This window comes from Myotis lucifugus, unplaced genomic scaffold (genome assembly GCF_000147115.1).
Source record: "Myotis lucifugus unplaced genomic scaffold, Myoluc2.0 scaffold_172, whole genome shotgun sequence".
Taxonomy (NCBI): Eukaryota; Metazoa; Chordata; class Mammalia; order Chiroptera; family Vespertilionidae; genus Myotis; species Myotis lucifugus.
In genome coordinates this window covers 2,641,198-2,660,606 of record NW_005871220.1, presented here as the reverse complement: position 1 = coordinate 2,660,606, position 19,409 = coordinate 2,641,198, and the positions used below count along the sequence as shown (strand labels likewise).

The 19,409-nt window shown below is 45.2% G+C and overlaps 1 protein-coding gene across 1 annotated transcript in view; it reads right to left on the bottom strand.

The window, feature by feature from the left end:
* Positions 1-19,409, bottom strand: part of TENM2 (teneurin transmembrane protein 2) — an 881,884-nt gene that overhangs the window by 166,920 nt on the left and 695,555 nt on the right. Inside the window, 2 exon segments of the mRNA XM_023760070.1 lie at positions 3,674-3,879; positions 17,794-17,916. Coding sequence (XP_023615838.1) covers positions 3,674-3,879; positions 17,794-17,916 — 329 coding nt within the window.

Genomic DNA, 19,409 nt, shown 5'->3' with positions numbered 1-19,409 from the left:
TATTTTAAATAGCTATGTTTACACAATCACCTATTTCTATTCAGTATTTGCTAGGGCCACACAGAATTTCTTAGTACAGTGATATCTTGCATATGATCTACCTATATAAAAGCCTAAGCTACCATCGCAACTGAACGGCAACCAAACAGGATGCGTAGGGCGACCCGGCCGGCAGGGGGGTTAGTGAGGGGCAACCAAACAACCAAGCAGCAGGCTGTGTGAGGCGACCAGGCCAGCAGGGGGATCAGTTGGGGGCAACCAGGCCAGCAGGCAGAGGCAGTTAGGGGAGATCAGGCCAGCAGGTGGTCAGTGAGGGGTGATCAGGCAGGCAGGCAGGTAAGCAGTTAGGAGCCAGAGGTCCAAGATTGTGAGAGGGACATCCCCTAAGGGGTCTTGGATTGGAGAGGGTGCAGGCTGGGCTGAGGGGACCCTCTCCCCCTCCCCCCATGCATGAATTTCATGCACCGGGCCTCTAGTATCTTTATATTGTGTTTTAGTTTACCAAATGTTTTCTCATCTTACCTTTATTACAATAGTGTGAGGCAGGTCACACAGGTAGATAAGAAATCTGAGGGTAAAAGAGGTTAAGGGACATGTCCAAGGTCAACTGCTTAATATGTAGCCGGGCCTCTATTCTCAGTTCTCCCTTTACTCCAGGACTTTCTCCCCTCTGCCACAGTGCCTCTATCACAGCTTCTCGCCACTTTCCAAAAGTCAACTGGGACCGACTCTGATTCTTGGGAAATTTCAGCAGGTAAGAAAGGATTCTCTCTGTACTTAATATCCTTGGACATGGATACTAAACCTTGTAGGCTCTTGGTCAGAGCCTACAAGGTTTATTATTTTATTAATACTCAATAAAATTTAAGCATAGCCATTACATGCAACACAGCCAATAGAATTTCATATTCTTTCCCCTCCCCACCTTTTTCTGTCTTTCCAGCTCATATGAGTCACCTTGGCTAGACTGCCAATCCCCATAGAACTTATGTTCCTTGATAGGATATGCCAATAGAAATGAGAAATTCTATAATGAGTTAGTCACCTATCCCTGCAAGGAGCTAAGCACCGTCTCCTGGAGGAAATGGAGCCCATCAAAAGGACATGAATGCATGTAATGACAGTGAACGGGTGTGAGAATGTGTAGGGAGTCATATTTTCCCTTCCTTTCCTTTTTAAAAGGAGTGCCCCTATACTCTACCTGTCTTGTTCATTTCTAAGCATCTGCACTGTGTCTCGCTTACTTGAGCCTCCAACGCACACTAAATTTCCAAATTGGCAGCTGGACTGAAACCCTTCAAGCACATCAGCCCATGCCTATTCATTTCTCTTCCCCTGAAATGTGATGGGCCTGTCCTGGGAGTAGAGCTATTTTGAGAGGACGACCACCAGAACTATCACTGGGTTGGCAGGAGATGGACAGTGTGGTGTAGCCACAAAAGCAGAAAAGACACTGTCGCTGAGGATTTGAGTCTTGACTGTCAGCACAGCAGGGAACCTGGGGAGATCTGTTTGCCCACTGTCCACTATCACGCAGTCCCAGAGAGTTACCTACCCGATTTCCAGGATCACCGGCTTTTCTGTTGCTCAGAGGATGCAAAGGAAGGGGGATAATGGTTCTGGAAACAATGCTGGGAAGAAGTGAGTTTTCCCAGCAAGCTCCCTGCATCCAACTGGCTGAAAGGAAAGCTATGCTCAGCTGTACCCAGAGGCATGCTCACACTTGCTTGACGAATGCCAAAAGGGCCGATTTCACCACTGCAAACCCTTCACTATGCTGCCATAGGAGCAATGGCACCTGAAGGTCAAGGAGACCACCTCACAACTGGCAGAACTTCCCAGAGCAGCACTCTGCCATGTGCCTGGCCGGAAGTCACAGAAATGCCTCTAGGACTCCTCTCAGCTGAATTCCTCTTTCTCTGGATGAGAAGCTCTTGGAAAAACAATTGTGCTTTTGGTATCAGGAGTTCTGCTTGGCCAGGGCTACGTTAACGCATCTCTGGGTAATCAGTGCCTAGATCAGTAAATATTTTTCTGTGTGGATGGATGCTTGTTCTATTGACAACCACTTTCCATACCGGTCCCTACAGCATGGCCCTCCCTGCTCAGAAAGGAAAGAGTCCCTTACACCGATCATTTCAGGCTGTAAAAATGGGATTGCTAGTAAGTTTCATCTTAAGAGTCAACACTGGTTGATCATTAGTGGCTGCCTTAGGGATCCTTTTGGAGGGACTTGTACTGAGTTCAGTGAGGAAAACATGCAGTCATCGATTAGCAATGCCTGCCATATACTAAATATGAAGAAATAGTGCCCTCTTGCTTTAGTTTTGCTAATGGGTTTACGGTAAAGCTTTCAATTCTTCCAATTGACTTTTCTAGATGAATACCTTTCCAACACATTTTAAAGTCATCTTTGACTGGATGGAATACTCCTGGAATATTTCCCTAATGTATTTCCTTATGGACTTGCTGGCGTTGAAAGCAAATGAGGCGGGAAACCTCAACGATGGTTTCCTCTGGATATACAATTCTTATTGGAAAAGAAAACCAAGCTAGTTGGGTGTTAATTTATCCCAATTGGTATGTATAGTACAATCCCTACTGGGACAAATTAAAGGAGGGGTGAGAGGAGGAACAATGAAATCCATCATGTAATCCAATCTCTTCGTTCCCAGCACTGGGAATAAGGCCACTTTCACAGTGCCCAAGGCTTCCCAAGGAGCTCAGTTCAGGGAAGAACAGGAAGTCTCAGAGAAACAGTTGCTGAATTTTGTCACTCTTTTCTCAGACAGTGGGGTGTCTCCTAGTGAAATTTTAACAAATTAATCTAATAACCAGAACGCCTGAACATTAAGTACCCAAGGATTCACCCCCAGGTCTAGCAAAGCTGACTTCATCAGGTAGGGTTGTTACTGTTTTTTGAGATATAGTTCACATAACATAAATATCACTATTTTACAGTTTGGTAGTTTTTAGAATATTCACCATGCTGTGCAACCATCACGATCTAATTTCAGAGCATTTACATCACTCCCCAAAGAGACGCCATACCTACTAGCAGTCAGTCCAATTCTACCCTCTCCTGCCCCTGGCAATCACTAGTCTCCTTTCTGCCTCTGTGGACCTACCTATTCTGGACAATATACCTGGAATCATAGACTCCGTGGCCCTGTGTATGTGGCTTCTTTCACTTAGCAAGCTGCTTTCAAGGTTCATCCATGTCCTAGCTGTAACGACACTTCATTCCTTTTTATGGTTGGATAATATTTCACTGTACGGATATGTTGCATTTTGTTTATCCATTCATCAGTCAAGGACATTTGGGTGATTTCCACTTGGGGGTTATACCAAATAATGCTGCTATGACATTCGTGTGTATGTTTATCTTTTCAATTCTCTGTGGGTACATACCTAGAGGTAGAATTACTGGGTCATATGGTAATTCTACGTGTAACTTTTTGAAGAACTGTCAAACTCTTTTCCACAGTGGCTGCACCATTTCAAATTCTCAATAGCAACGTACTGATGTAGCAAGGTACCAACGTTCCAACGTCTCCACATCCCTGCCAACACTTGTTATTGTTCGCCCTTTAATGATAGCCACCCTAGATCGTGTAAAGTGGGTGTGTATTTTTAAAACAATAACTCATGGTCAGATCAAGCATGGTCATACCTGGGCATGAGATGGTGGAAGTCCCCTTCTTATGTAAACACCAAAGAGAGCGTCCTTCCCGAGGGAGATGTTGAACTTGAGGAACTGGGGCTGGCTGATGTGAATCTGTGATCTCCAAAACACGCCTGGTGGGACTTCTTGGGTCACACGCCGACCGACCTCTGCTTCACCACTGTCTATGCTGCTGTTTTTCAATGACCAGGGCCCTGGAAAACAGGAATTGACGTCAAGTCAGCGACATCTGTATACATGAGCTGGCTCTCCATTTCTGTTTAATGACATGCCAGGATTTAAACAAAACATATTAAGATTAAACTCATGGCAAGTTCCTCTTCAAGTCACAGCTTAAAACATTCAGGTATTAAATAACAAAGCTAAAAACCCAGACCCCAGGGCATCTGAGATACTGGCATAATGCTTTCTCAAACTTCCATGACTGCCCTTTGCTGATCAAATATAATAAGAGCCGAGTCTGCTCAGTACAGGCAAAGCTTGCAACGACCCTGAATGTAACTGGGATGTAAAAAAAATATCAGCAGGGCAGGGAGAGTGATATTAATTTGGCAGCATGTTTAATTCTTGCAGCCTGTAATTATTCTTTCCAGCCACAAACCAGTCCAGTGTACTCCAACATTTTTATAAATTAAAAAAACCTAGTAACAGTAAATAAAAATCAGTCCAAAGGAAATAAAATAACTCAGTAGAAAATGGGGACTTGATCTCAGGCTGACCTAATATCAGGAACGACTCCTTCCGTGAGTGAGAGGGAGGGGTCTAACAACCCTGCGGAAACCACACTGCTCTGATGGTGACAGTGGTGCACCATTCTTTGGAATCGCTTATAGGGAACTATCAGTTGCCCACACTCAGCATCTTTTATCACTTTAATCAGAGGAGCTTCAGGACTACCTATATCATCAGAAGATTTTTAAATCACCAGTGCCTCCCACACTTCTGAGGAACCTAGTTTTATAAAGGTCATTTGTGGTTCCTTCCAATGGATTCTGAACTTGAAAAACAAAATAAGATTATTCTCCTACCTTCTTGAGAATGTCTAAACCAATGGAAACCAGACACAAAAAGAATCAAAGACATTTTTGTTTTGAGGGTCTTTTCACTTTTCAATGGTCAGTTTGATGGCCTTGTTAATCTGGAAACTTTTTTCCCCCCAATCTTTATTGTTGAAAGTATTACATAAGTCCCCATTGACCTCTTCCAGCCACCCCCCTCCCCACCCAGTCCCATTGTCTATATCCATGGGTTATGCATATATGCATAAACGTTCATTGGTTGATCTCTTCCCACACACCCTCCCCTGCCTTCCCTCTGAGGTTAGATCTGTTCCATGCTTCTATGTCTCTGGGTCAATTTTTGATCATCAGTTTATTTTGTTCATTAGATTCCACATATGAGTGAGGTCATGTGATACTTATCTTTCTCTGACTGGCTTATTTCCCTTAGCACAAGACTCCAGGTCAATGGGCAAAGGATTAGAAATAAGCTCCCCTCTGCATTCCGGAAAGGAGGGACTGTTCTGAAAATATTTCTCTGTACGTGGCCACTACACATTGCAGAGGGTTTGGGTGGTCAGGAGATGGCATGGTTACTGGACCAGCATGGAAGGGAAGTGAAGTTACGTTGCTGAGGAGACCTGGCTCTGTTCCTATCTCACCGCTCTCCCGAGACAGGACTCGGGAGTGACTTGGGCCAGTCTCTACATCTGCCAAATAAGACATGGATCTCTGAAGGTTTCCATATCTAAATTATAACCCCCGCCCCCCCAGAGTGACTTGAGGGTCTGAAGTTATTTCCCTCCACTTTTCTTTAGCAAGAAAGGTGATGATTCATTTGTATGTAGCTCAATAGTGGATGAAATAAAAAGTCCACAGAAGCTTAAAATAAAGCAGGGGGAACACTGGTTTGGACCCTAGTCCAAATAAGGTCTGTAAATTAGACAAAGCATTGTATCAGTGTTAATTTTCTGGTTTTTATAAGGATACTAGAGGCCCAGCACACAAAATTGTGCATGGGTAGGGTCCCTAGTCTTAGCCTGGGATCAGGGACATCTTCCACCCGCTTGCCAGCCCCCAGTCCCGCCCCGCTGCTGCCACCCACCCTGGTTCCCCATGTGCCATCCGGCTATGATCGGAGCCTGCGGGCCGAGGGGATAGCAAGAAAGGTGATGATCTCATAGCTTGGTTTTCTTTTCCAATAAGAATTGTATATCCAGAGGATAAAATAAAGCAGGGGGAACACTGGTTTGGACCCTAAGAAGAAACTCTTGACCTCTAGAATAAAAAAAAGCTAGAGGACAGGCTCCGGAGAGAAGTTTGGAAGCTTCCATCATATAACATCGTTAAAAAGAAAAGAAACAACTAGGAAGTCCTGAGTGGTTCCAATGTTTAGGTGGGACTAGACGGCTTGTTCCTCAAGCATTTTGATCTTGGTTCACGGACATGGAATACTCGCCTGTAGGGGGAAGAGTGTTGTGTAATATGTAAGAGCAGAGACCGGGTTGACACTGTCTTGGTTCAAACCCCAGCTTTGATCCTTGGAAAATGTACCAATTCTCTCTGCCTCAGTTTCCTCATCTATACAGTTGGAACACTATTACTATTCATTTCCCAGGATTGCTGTGAGGCTTTAGCAAGTCAGTCCATGGGAAGCTTTTAGAATAATTTTGGCAGCAAGTAAATACTAAATAAAAATTAGCTTTCATTATTATTATTATTATCTGTAAGGCTCTAAGCCTAAAGTGTATTCTTTATTTTGCTAATGACAAGTCCAGGGGAAAACACTTATTATCACCAGTTGATCAGAAGCTCTGATTATTATAAATTGGAAACTAATTTGTATGTAAAATGCTGCTTCAGATAGACCCCCTGCCTTTCCTCCAAATTAAGGCCTTTTGGGGGGAAGGGCTTTGTTAAAAAGACCCAGTGAGGAAGAAATGTAGTAAAAAAAGATCCCAGAGGAAGAACAGTTCAAGGGCGTTGGAGAGCGACCCAGAGTAACCCCAGCAATCATAGTGTGGCAATAAGTTAAAGAAATGGGTAAAGGGGGGACAAATGGTGGTGGAAGGAGACTTGACGTTGGGTGGTGAACATGCAATACAATCTACAGATGATGTATTATACCACTGTAAACCTGAAACCTATATAATTTTATTAACCAATATCACCCCAATAAAGTCGATAAAAATAAAAAATTTTAAAGAAATTATTCATCTTTCAGCTTAATAAGAAGGGCTTTCCTTTATGTCTGCTGGGCTTTCGGGGTTGCTGGGATCATGACAGGATATGAAAAAGAAGCAGGAAGTCAGCATCCACGAGCCGATACTCTGCCACTGAAACCTCAGTGGAGTTTGAGAATGTCAGGTGTGCAGGGAGTGGCCTGGACACAGAGCCGCGGGGGTTTAGTTCTTAGGTCAGTGGGACCCGCTTCTTTTACTAGACCCTAACTTCAGGACACCGACTTCAGTAAGTTAGATGCCACCATCGCAGGCTGCCTTCTCAGGTGTCACACGTCCCCCTAGGGCAGTGGTTCTCAACCTTCTGGCCCTTTTAATACAGTTCCTCATGTTGTGATCCGACCATAAAATTATTTTCGTTGCTACTTCATAACTGTAATGTTGCTACTGTTATGAATCCTAATGTAAATATCTGATATGCAGGATGGTCTTAGGCGACCCCTGTGAAAGGGTCATTCGACCGCCAAAGGGGTCGTGACCCACAGGTTGAGAACCACTGCCCTAGGGTTTCAGGCGCTCCCCTTCTTCATGTCCCACCCACCAAAGGAGGCAGTGCCCCTGGGCAATGAAGTACAGGCGTTACAGCCAGGCAGAACTGGGTTTGAATCCTGACTCCGGTTCTTCCTGATGGATGACCTGCAGCAGTTTGCTTACCCTCTCTTGGCCTCCAGTCTTTATTTTATTTTATTTTATTTTTTAAATAAAACGGGAATGATAAGAGTGGCTATCTCACAGGGTGAGAATTACAAACAGAAGCACACAAAGCAGGGCTTAGTACATTTCCTATACCACAATCATAGTAAAATAAATGCTAGCTAGCTGCATTGAATTAAATAAAAGAATGAAAAACTATATGTGAAAGCATTTGGCTTTCTTTACAGAGTAAAGGATTTTCTAAAAGATAAACACCGTGAGTGTGATCTATATGTCTGTATACATGTATATGTGTAGATATGTATACATGTTTGTCTATTTATCTGTGTACCAACAGAGAGGGGAGGGTATACTTATGAAACAGAACAAAATAACTATGGAACAAGCTTAAAATTAGAAATCATGTTTCCATTACTGATTTTTGGTGGGACCCTCTAAGAAGTGATTACTTGATTGATTCGCTTATTTTATTGAAAAACCTGCTTTATTGAGTAGCACTGAAATTAAGATGCAGTTCACCTTCACACTGAAGCTCTCTTTTCCTTTGCAGCCCCACCCCCACCCGCACCAGAAAAGTAGGTTCTTCCCCTGAGTTTCCATAGCTACACTTAACGCTACCACGGCACCTGTTGTAGGTACTAGGATTGGTTTTGCATACCTTCCCAAGTCTCTCTTATTAGATACTGCGCCCCTGTGGTCAGGCACATCTGCAAATTCATCTCCGGGTTCTCTGTGGTTTGCACTAGCTACACACAATGGCTCTAGAAACGCTCGTTGAACCGAATCAAGTGTGCCTGCCCATCTGATGGGCATTTTTATCCAACCCCTGTGATTACTGGATGAAATGAGCGCCTTAAGGAAGACTCACTGTGCACAGTTGCAAGAAAACTGACTCAAAACACACACACACACACACACACACACACACACACAACTACCTTTTGAAAGTTCTATGGGAATATTTACCATTTAAAGGAAACTTCCTTGTGGATCCTTTTGAAACATCATGAGTAAACTCTTAGTTATCTTTTGTGTAAAACCCTATATAATAAAATCCCAGTGACCATAATGGCGTAATGACCAAAACAACCACTCAACCAGTTGCTATGAGGTGCATTGACCACCTCTCAGTCTCTCCCCTCGGCCCGAAGGCTCCGATCATAGCTGGATGGCAAATGGGGAACCAGGATGGGTGGCAGCAGCGGGCGGGACTGGGGACTGGCAAGCGGGTGGAAGATGTCCCTGATCCTAGGCTAGGCCTAGGGACCCTACCTGTGCACAATTTTGTGTGCTGTGCCTCTAGTATCCTTATAAAAACCAGAAAATTAACACTGATACAATGCTTTGTCTAATTTACAGACCTTATTCAAATTTTCCAATTGTTACACTAATATTCTTTATAGTAAAAGAGAAAAGACCTTTTCTATATATTTCTAAAAAATCTTTACAATGAGTTGTATAACCTCTGTAATTTTAAAAACAATGAGAAAAAAATACCTATTTAGTAAATACTGCCTCAGAAGACATAAAAAAGGTATTTTTGCCAATTGCTGCCACCAGAGTGTCAGGAGCCATTTCAGTAACTGTCCCTGGAGGTCCAGCCCCTGGGCTGGTGTCCAGGAGTGAAGGTCTGGGCTGCCTCTAAGGTCAAGGGCAGCAGCAGAGGCCAGGCTACCACTCTCCCACAAACTGACCCACTCCTGAGCTGTGCCAGCTGTTCTAGGATCACAAACACGGCTGGTCCCTAACAGGCTGCCATTGAGGGACAGGAAGTGAAGTCCGAGTTTTATACCTTTACCTCCAGGGAGGCCATCCTCCCACTGGGAATGTCTGAGACCTCAGAAGGCAGTGTGACACAGCCATGGTCAGCCCTGGGCTTGAATCCCAGTGCTGACAACTCTGAGCTGTGTGCCTTCAGGCTATTCACTGCCCTCTCTGAGTTTACCTGCTCATCTGTATAATGGGCTCCTTCTGAGGAGTAATTAAGGTAATAGATGTCGTACCTGACTTGTAGGTGCTGCTACATCTTTCTAGTCTGTTGCTGTGTTACCTAAAAACACTGTAACGATCCCAGATTTGGAGGATCAATTTGTGATGGTCTAATTTAAAATATAGGCTGCCTAGTATAGGCATAATTCACTACAGAGGGCCAAGGGGCAGGGTGGGCCTTAAAGATACAGGCCATCATTTTCCAAAGCCGCCAAAATCAATATACAATGAGTGGTCAATATGTCTGCAGACAGGGAGGGACTGTCATCTGAATTAAGGTGCTATGGCCCCAGAAAACAAAGTCACAAATTCATTCGCTCCAAACTGCAGGTGTTGAAATGTATTCTGGCTGCTTTTTGGTAGGTACTACCTCTGTGCAGCCTGTTAGTGAAAAATAGCCAGACTTCATTTACTTAGCAATGATTCATGAATGTCCAAAGCAATGTTAGGTGGGTCATTCATTCATTCATTCATTCATACTTTCTTTTTTTTTTAAAATATATTTTATTGATTTTTTACAGAGAGGAAGGGAGAGAGATAGAGAGTTAGAAACATTGATGAGAGAGAAACATCGATCAGCTGCCTCCCGCACATCTCCTACTGGGGATGTGCCCACAACCCAGGTACATGCCCTTGACCGGAATCGAACCTGGGACCTTTCAGTCCACAGGCTGACGCTCTATCCACTGAGCCAAACCGGTTTCGGCTATTCATTCATACTTTCATGCAACAAATATTAGTTGAGCATCTATGACAGTGCAAGGTAATCTTTGGTCAACATCAACATTGGGGTCTATGTCACATTCCCATCATCTTTCATCCAGGCAGCCTGCCGCCCAGAGTCCCATGGATTCAGGCTGGGCTTGACTTGGCAGCCTCAGGAGAGGAGGAACTAGGTAGCTACTCTGCGAAAGTCTGGCCGCCCTCCTTGGGTTGTGAGCAAGCAGGATGCAGGCCAGCCCACACCTCCCGGAGCTGTGGCTTCTGCGGCAAACTTTTCTCTCTGTCTGTGAGCTCAAAGTGACAAGTGGAGATGATGATCATTTGGCCTAAGAAGCAGATGCTTCACACACGATCGTTCTGGCTGGTTCATCTCCAGCTTAAAGATGAGATTTCTGGGTTTTTAGGAGCAAACACTCTAATGATCAATTTCACAGCAGAGCCCACCTCTCTCTATAGCTCCACGGAAGATTGCCCGTGTAAATGGGAAGCTATTGCCTATTTCAGAAACATGTACCTAAAATCCCAACCAGTTAAATAAGACTGATGCCGAGCAAATCGACAGCCTTCCATAGCCACATTAGGAGCTAATCATTTCAGGAAACGTTGCCATAATTCATTTATGGGAACAGCGAGACTATTCCCCAAACAAGAGATAACGGGAATGGCCTCCTCGTCATACCGGGGAAATGAAGCCTCATCTTCATACTTCCTGAACTTAACCGAACTCCGGAGGCACCTTGGCGTAAATCTGCCTTGCAGATTATTCTGCCTCACATATTTTTATCTATTGCAAATAAAGTTGAATTCAGAATATTGCTTCAGTCATTACACCTTGTTTCCATTTATTGGGGAATCAGGACAACCATCTGAGGGTTCTGTTTAACCAAGAGATGGGCGGAAAGGTTCTCCTAAGGACATTAACTCACTGCCCTGGATTCTAGCTTTTCTGTGGCCCCAGCAGCCCGTCGGCCTCCACCCTGCCGCTGGCTGGCCATTCGTCACGGGCAGATTTCCGTTCCAGTGTCACTGCTCCCGTGGTGGTAGTCACAGTATCCCACGGCAATAATGATTTTTACAAAATCCTTCAGTGCTTGGGGCGCTAAGCACTGAAAGATGTTATGAAAGTACGTAGCCTTTAGATCTTTAGAAACCTCAGTTTGTCACCTTAGGTAAAAATGGCCAACTCTTTGTCCCTGAGAGTGTTAACTAGTTAACTGCCATGAGATTTTGAATTTAATTAAAAAAGATTCACCTCTTGTGTCTATAGATGCTGATGGCATACAAATGGTCAATAGATATTTATACATCTGGCTGTTCAGGTGGTCTTGCTTCTGCATTGCTCTGTAGTCAGTTCACTCATATGACTTACAGCAGCTAACATTTATTGCGTGGTTACTATTTGCCATGTAATCTCCTGACACCTTAGTGATCCCTCCCACATTTTTTTCAGATGAGAGGACCACAGAAGCAAAGTGACCTGCTTCAGGTTACACGGCTCTTAAGTGGCAGAGCCAGGACTGACAGCCATGTCTGACCAATACCGAATCTCACCTATCTAACCACTATGCTGACTGTATTCCAGGTCCTGGGCTGAGTACAAAGATACAACAAGGTGTGCATCCATGCAGAGAGCAGACACCAGCCCCTGCATGTGCAACGCAACCCCAAAAGAGAAGAGTACCAAGGCGAGCAAGGGCAACTGTGGTGGGGAGGGACCCGGCTCTCATTATTAATACCCACATCAAGTCACAAGGCTGCTGGGTATAGCACACACTATGCAACTTAGAACGAAGTTGCAGGTGACAATTGGAAGCTAAATCTAGCCACGTGACACACGTAAGCGATACCCATCTGTGACAATGGTAGAACATGGCCTCCGAAGCGAGGGGAGCTGTGTCGGTGCATAGGCTATTGGTCTATTTTTTCACTAGACACGCACCATCGTCGTAATGACTGGCTCCAACATAATGACCCCTCACCCTTCTGGGGACTTCACCGACTTTGAAAAAGCCTCATGCAGGGAAGTGATCATTTTGAAACCCTGAGCTGTGTTCACTGAGAGGCTGACAAGAGCCGGAGGAGGAATTACCAACCTCCCTGCTAATCTGGCTCCTAGTCCCGTGCATTAAGCCAACTAGTAAAAATCATTACGAAGTTTCTGCTGAAAGGGCAAGTGTAGAAAAACATGTTTCTAAACAGCATAACAGTCTTTGCCATTTTTCTTCCAACTTGCATACCATCTGGAAATTCTGATTTTTTTTCAAAGGGGAGGAAAGGAATGTGCTCCAGGCACAAATAAATGTTTACAGCTGAGTTATAAACTGAGAATGGTGGGGCTTAAAACAGGCTGGCAGTGATGGGACTCAGGCTGCAGCAAGACAAGGAACACCGTGGCAGGCCGGCCAGCATACTGGCCCTCCTGCTTCCCACGGACCTTGTCAAGCAAACGTCTGGGAAGAGTCTTCATTTGGGTTCATTCTAATACTCAGAACGTAAAAAAAAAAAAGGATGATGCAGCATGATTGTTTATTATGACATGCTGAAGGCAGACTTTGCCTTTGGGAAATATAGCACGTTCCCTGGCCAGTGTAGCCCAATTAGCTGGGGTTGGTCCCACACACTGAAAGGTTGCCAGTTCAATTCCTGGTCAGGGCACATGCCCAGGTTGTGGTTTTGATCCCCGGTGCAGGGTGTGCAGGAGGCAGTTGATTAATGTTTGGTGCTCACATCGATGTTTCTCTCTCTCTCCCTCTCTCCCTTCCTCTCTTTCTAAAAATCAATAAAACTATCTTAAACAAACAAACAAAGAAACAAACAAAAATACAGCCCCTCATAAGAAGTGGCAGCCCATAGAGGCTTGCTCAATGCACCAGCTATAAGATGTCAATGACAACAACTAATATTCACGGATCTCTTATTAATTTCTGGATCCTATAGACCGTGTTTTACAAGAGTTGTCTCATTTCTGCTGGACAGCGTGCTCATGAGGGGGGACCATTTCACAGGTGAGGAATCAGAGGCTGAGGGAGGACATGACCTACTTAAATTCATGCAGCTGCCAAGTGACGAAGCTGATGTTTATATACAGCTGCACCATGGCAGAGTCCTATATGAGAGAGGGCCTGTTTGTACAAAGTCATCAAGATTGTATTATACCCAACTCTAGTCAAGAAGAGAAAACTCATATATTGGGAGTTTGGTCTCTTCTTCCTAGCCTCCTATAATTTGTGTCGTTCCAGGTAAGACCAAGAAAAGTAGAAATGGGTTTGCGAATGCCATAGAGCAGTCAGCAAACTTTTCCTGTAAAAGGCCACACGGTAAGTGTTTTTAGGCTTTGTGGGCCTCAATCTAGTCTCTGTTGCAACTACTTCACCGCATCGTTGCGATACAAAAGCAGCCCCAGGCAACGAGGGGACATGGCTGTGCTCCAATAAAACTTTATTTGCAAAAACAGGCAGCTGGTCAGGTTTGGTCCACAAGATGCAATTTGCTGACCTCTCATATAAAGGACACCTTACATTTAAAGTGAGCGATAGGTTTTCAGAATGATCCATGAAATCCTACTTGGGGAACTTATTTTTTTCTTAAGATCAATGAGCAAATTGGGCTACCTAGGATGTGCCCTATAAAAGCTCTTGTGCACGTTGCCACGGGGGCCCAGCCCAATCAAACTGGATTCCCCTTATGCTATCTGACCAGGGTCAGAACACTTGTATTTGAATCTTTTGTTCTTCAAGGCTTTCTCTAAATCCCAGCTCTATAGAAAACGTGCTCCAAGCTCGCGTAATGAAGACGTATGAGTTCATTCCTCTTAACATAGAAATACACACGAGATGGTGAGTGATCCTGGCAGTGTGTGGACTCCCTTTTCTTGATCTGAAACCCAACAACCAACCCCATGAAGGTTTAATTGAAAGAGAGAATGGAGTTAAAATAAGCCATGAGCAACAACAGATGGAAATGGGAAGACAAAGGCCAAAGAACACACTCTCCTAACTAATTAATCAAGTGCTTTGTTTCCACTAACATATCAGACTGTGTAGGCTGCGCTGTCTATTAGATTTCTTTCCAAATCTGAGAAATGTAAACACTCCTAAAGACCAGGTAATGAAATCTCTATCGACGTGCCATCGTGGATGGGACTCGCATGTCCGTGTTTTGCTTACATTTCAATTTGCTGCTGCTGGATCCTTACCCAGTAATTGCTTAATAAGATTAACCTCCCTGGCCATGCGTGGTGTTTTTGGTGAAAACATTAGCAGAGGGAAGGATTGTTGTACACCACCCAAAATGGAGGGGGTGTTATTTAATTAACTTATTGCCAATAGTTCCTGATTGTCTCTTTGAAACACTGGAAAAGCAGTCCATTGGCATTGATTCAGGTGAGCTAAATGTATAGAATTGGGGAGTGGGAGTGAGGGAGGTCACTGCGGAAAGAAATTCAAACCTCAAGTCACTTTCTCTAAAAGAGCTAGCCGTGTGTGAAAAAAGGAAAACCTGTCTAATTGTTTTATTGTATCATTTTTTAAAAACATATATTTTAAATCCACACTGGAGGATATTTTTCTACTGATTTTTTTTAGAGAGAGTGGAAGGGAGGGAAAGAGATATATAGAGAGAAACATCAATGTGAGGGAGACAAATTGATTGGTTGCCTCCCACACATACCCCGACCAGATTGGGATGGAGCCTGCAACTGAGGTCCATGCCCAAAACCTTTCAGTTCTCGGGTCGATGCTCTAACCACTGAGCAAAACTGGCTAGGGCCTGTCTAATTGTTTTATAAAACCAAACTTTACAGCGAGTTGAAGAAGGGATCTGATATCTTCAGTCATCAGAAGAGTACTGTTTCGGTATTCAAAAACGAGATGCTCAGAGTTTTACATCAACTGGAAGCAATTTTAAATTCTCACTCCTTTTCATAAGAGTCTTACTGACAAAATTTATTGGACAATGATTTGGCAACCATTTTTACCTGTCTCATAACTCATTTGGAAACAGCTGAACTGGTGATGATACACGAATTACACAACATTTTCAGAAGCCTATTGCATCTGAGGGGAAAAATTCTGGTCTTTCCATGGACAGTGGTTCCTCATTGGTGACTTAGAGACACCACGCTCTCATGCAGGACTCACTCGCTGTGGGAGGTGCCTGCCTGAGCTGGTGGGGGAGGTTCAGGCTTAATCACAAATGGGCGGAGTGGCTGATCTTAACTCACAGAAGTCAATGCCTACCAGGGGTCCCCTTTTGTGAAGGACAGTAAGTGAAAAGACTTTGTATATGATGTCAGAATGTATATACATTCAATAGACATTTCTGTGCCTGAGGATAGACTATGCTTATCCATTTTCGAATATGTATTCTGCATTCTTCACAAATGTGAAGGTAGATCCAAGGACACTCGTGGGTAAAATACAAGAGAGACCCCCAAAGCCGGGTTTCTCAAGGAGCATCCTGGTTGCCATTTTGGACGGGAGGGGCCTGTCTTGTGTATTGTAGGATGTCCAATGGCATCTCAGCCTCTACCCAATGGATGCTAGTTGCACCTACTCTAACTGTGACTATCAAAAAAATGTCTTCAGCCCTAGCTGGTTTGGATCAATGGTTAGAGCGTCGGACTGCTGACCGAAGGGTCCTGGGTTCGATTACGGTAAAGGGCATGTACCTCAGTTGCAGGCTCCTCCCTGGCCCCGGCGCGTGCAGGAGGCAACCAATCAATGTGTTTCTCTCACATTGATATTTCTGTCTTTCCCTCTCTCTAAAAATCAATGAAAAAAATATCCTCTGGTGAGGATTAAAAAAAAAAAGGTCTTCAGACATGGCCAAGTGTCCCCTGGTGGGCAAAAATGAAAACCAGTCTTAAAGAAACCAAAATTGCAGGTGGTCTCAAGTCTTGGAGGTGAAGAGATGGAATCTGAGGCCAACACACGTAGCTTGGAGCTTTCTGGTCAGTGAAGGGAGGGCATGATCAGTCAAGGCCAAGTCTACTTTTCATCTTTAGGTGCCGTGTTAGTTACCTGATAATGGAAAGCATATAATTTCATCCTTGGACAAAACTTGTTCATGCTTACTTAAAGGTAATTTAGGGTTATGATTAGGATAGATGAGTAGAGCAGTTATTAAAGACTGGATAAGAAGACCAAAAGTCACACTCTAAGCATTAGGACAGCGTCAGGGAGAGAAATTCCAACAACGTTAGCATCTTGGGATGCTGACGAACACACACCTGTAAGGGAGGATGAATTCTGGAATCTTCTCTGTGGAAAACGGCTGATTTAAGGAAAACTCCAGCAAGCTTGCCTACAGATTCCCAGGGCACAGACCCGAGTCCAGGTTTGTACCTGTCTACGTATTTGATGTGGGGCAAGTTTCTCAAACCTCCTGGGCCTCAGTTTCTCCGAGATAATCTCTCCTCCCTTTAGAACTGCTGAAGGTACGCAATGCTAAGCCTGGCACACAATAGGAGCCCAATAAACGTTAGTTCCATTCCCATCTTTGAAAGGTCCCTGTGCGGTATTTTAAGAAACATGGGGGTGCACTGCCTACGTGTGCTGAGGCAGAGTGAGAATTTCTGTGTCTGGAGAAACCCTCCCGTCTGTGATTTCCTCCGGATTCAGCTAGTCGAATGATGCCACTGGCTGCTGGAGTCTTTTTTTCTTTTTTAAAGGTGGAAGCTTTTGAATAAAGTGCATTTGTAAGCGATCTGAGTTTGAATATAACAAATGCCCCGTTATAGTCCATTTCTACCTGTGTTGCACAGCACATTCCTTCTACTTTAGTTGCCAATAAAGGGCTACACAACTCAAAAAAGAGAGAGAGAGAGAAAAGATGGTGCAAGAATAATAGTTTTAGTCTGTCCCACAGGTCCGTAGCTGCCCATGGATCTGTTTCCTCTTCTTCCTAGCTCCTGGCCAGCACCTTTCTTTCCCTGCAAGAATACCGTTGCCTGATTGCTTCAGTAAACATTCCCATTGTCCCCTTCACTGTTCATAGTAGAGAGGCTTGGCTCCCCAATTGTCAAAACTCCTCATTCTCCCATAAAGCCCAGCTGCTCTGAGTCTGAGTCTATCTGCCAGGCTGTGCCTGTTGGGGCTTCCTCTCTGGGGAGGCACCTTTCTCCCCAGGAGAGGGCTCCCTCCACTGGGCTTTCTCCACCAGGAAGGACTTTCTCCTGCTGCTGCCTGGCTGCCGCTCTGCCCAGGCCTCGGGATGCTTTCCAGGCGCTGCAGAGCCTGCCATGGCTGCAGATAGCACAGGTATGCACATTGTTCCAAGCAGGCGCCCTGCCAGCTCCAGCGGCTGCAGCCAAACACAGCCAACAGACAGGAACAGCAAACAGCTCTGAACAGGGGCACCTCGGAAGGCGATGCTCCCTCCTCCCCCTCCTTCTCCTCCCCCTTTCTCTCATTTTGCATATCTTCCCAGATTTGGATTAACCAGCTGGTGGGAGCTCTGAGCGTTCCTGTGACCTCGAGAGGGCCAGCAGCAGCTGTAACCTCACCTTTGCCTCCAGATGGCATCGTTGCCACATCATCGTTTCCTGGTAAGCCGGTCCTGATCCCATTGTTAAAGGTGTGTCCATCTGCCGGCTGGAGTTGCCAGTTGAGTCCGAGCAGATGCATTGCTGCGGGAGAGACAAAGCCATGAGAATATGAACAGATAATTCAGCAATGCAAATGTCAAGGGGGAGGGCCAGGTGTCCTCTCCAAGCCTTGGCCTTTTAAGGAAGCTGCCGTTCAAAAGTAGCCTGCCCCCGGCTCAGGGAGCAGCTAATACAGAAGGCACAGCTCTGGGTGTTAGGTCTCTGCTGCTGTCCACAGCCCCAGGTGGAGAGGTCCCCGTGGAGACCAGAGGAGGGAGGAGAAAACAGCCCAGACCTCCCAAGTGGCACCACGGCAAAGGGGAGATGCCCCTTTGGAACCGCTGTGCAGGCGCTGCTGGTCATACCCGGCTTTCCCACACTCTGGATGCAGCTGCTGTTAGACTGGGGGTCCAGGGGCTTTGACCAGGAGGTCCCTCAAAATGTCAGTTTCAAGACGAGGCTACTGAGATGGGACCAGCCCACCCCCAACTATTCCAAACTTTAAAAATACGGTTCCTGTCCACCTTATTCATGGTAAGTGAATACTTTACAGCCCATCGTGGAAAAAGCTTGGGTGTGGTGGTGGCATGGGGCCCTTTTCTGAAAACATCACAATTCCTCTTCTCCCCTCCACCCTGCCCAAAACAAAACAAAACAAAACAAAACAACAACCCATACACTTGACCACCGTGAATGAGACAGGTCCCAGGCACAGCCTCTTCTCTTTGCTCAGGAGACAAGCACGTATGCACAGTCCTGCTTTACTTCAATGTGTACCCCAAACCTCCAAATCCAGCTTCCTCTGGTCTTCCTCGTCCCTCTGTCTGTCCCATCTCCCCACTTCCCAGTTAGATTAGCAAACTCAATTCTCCCCCTGTTCCCCCCCCCCACCCCCACCCCCATCTCTGTGGCTTCTAGGGGCTTTGTTTGACTGCCTCCGATTAAACAACCTGCGTTCTTTCCAAGCCCCTGCTCGGCTCAGAAATGCTTCATTTGCAAATCAATAAGAAGTTCATTTCCCTACACATTTCCCATTCAGACAATAATCGCGCCACGTCTGTCTGGCATTTCAACCTGGACACAGGCTGACGCTGTTGCTATGTGTCCAGCGCTGCGGGACAGAAAGGGCCGGTGACAGGGATGATGCAGGGACGGGAGAAACAATTAACCGCAGGAAACACAATTAACAATGCTTAGGAAACTGTTCACACAGCAATTAATTCTGCAGGCCTGCCACCACCTCAAGTCGGGCTGCCTCCCATTAAGGTTAAAAACCTATCTTCCAACAATACAGATTGATGGCCGTAGATAAGGTGGCAAGGTGTCCCTGTACGTATAGCGGCTTCTTTCTCACCCATGGTCCCCACGAGGAACCATGTGCTGTTTCAGACATTGCTCTGAAGTGCAAGGCCCTCTGCTGCAACTCTCTGGGACGATAAATACCAATAAGTGACATTTACTCACACTTTCCATCCAGGTAACACCTAATTTTCCTCTGCAGTGTATCCGTTATACAGAGGTCGCTACTTGAGGAG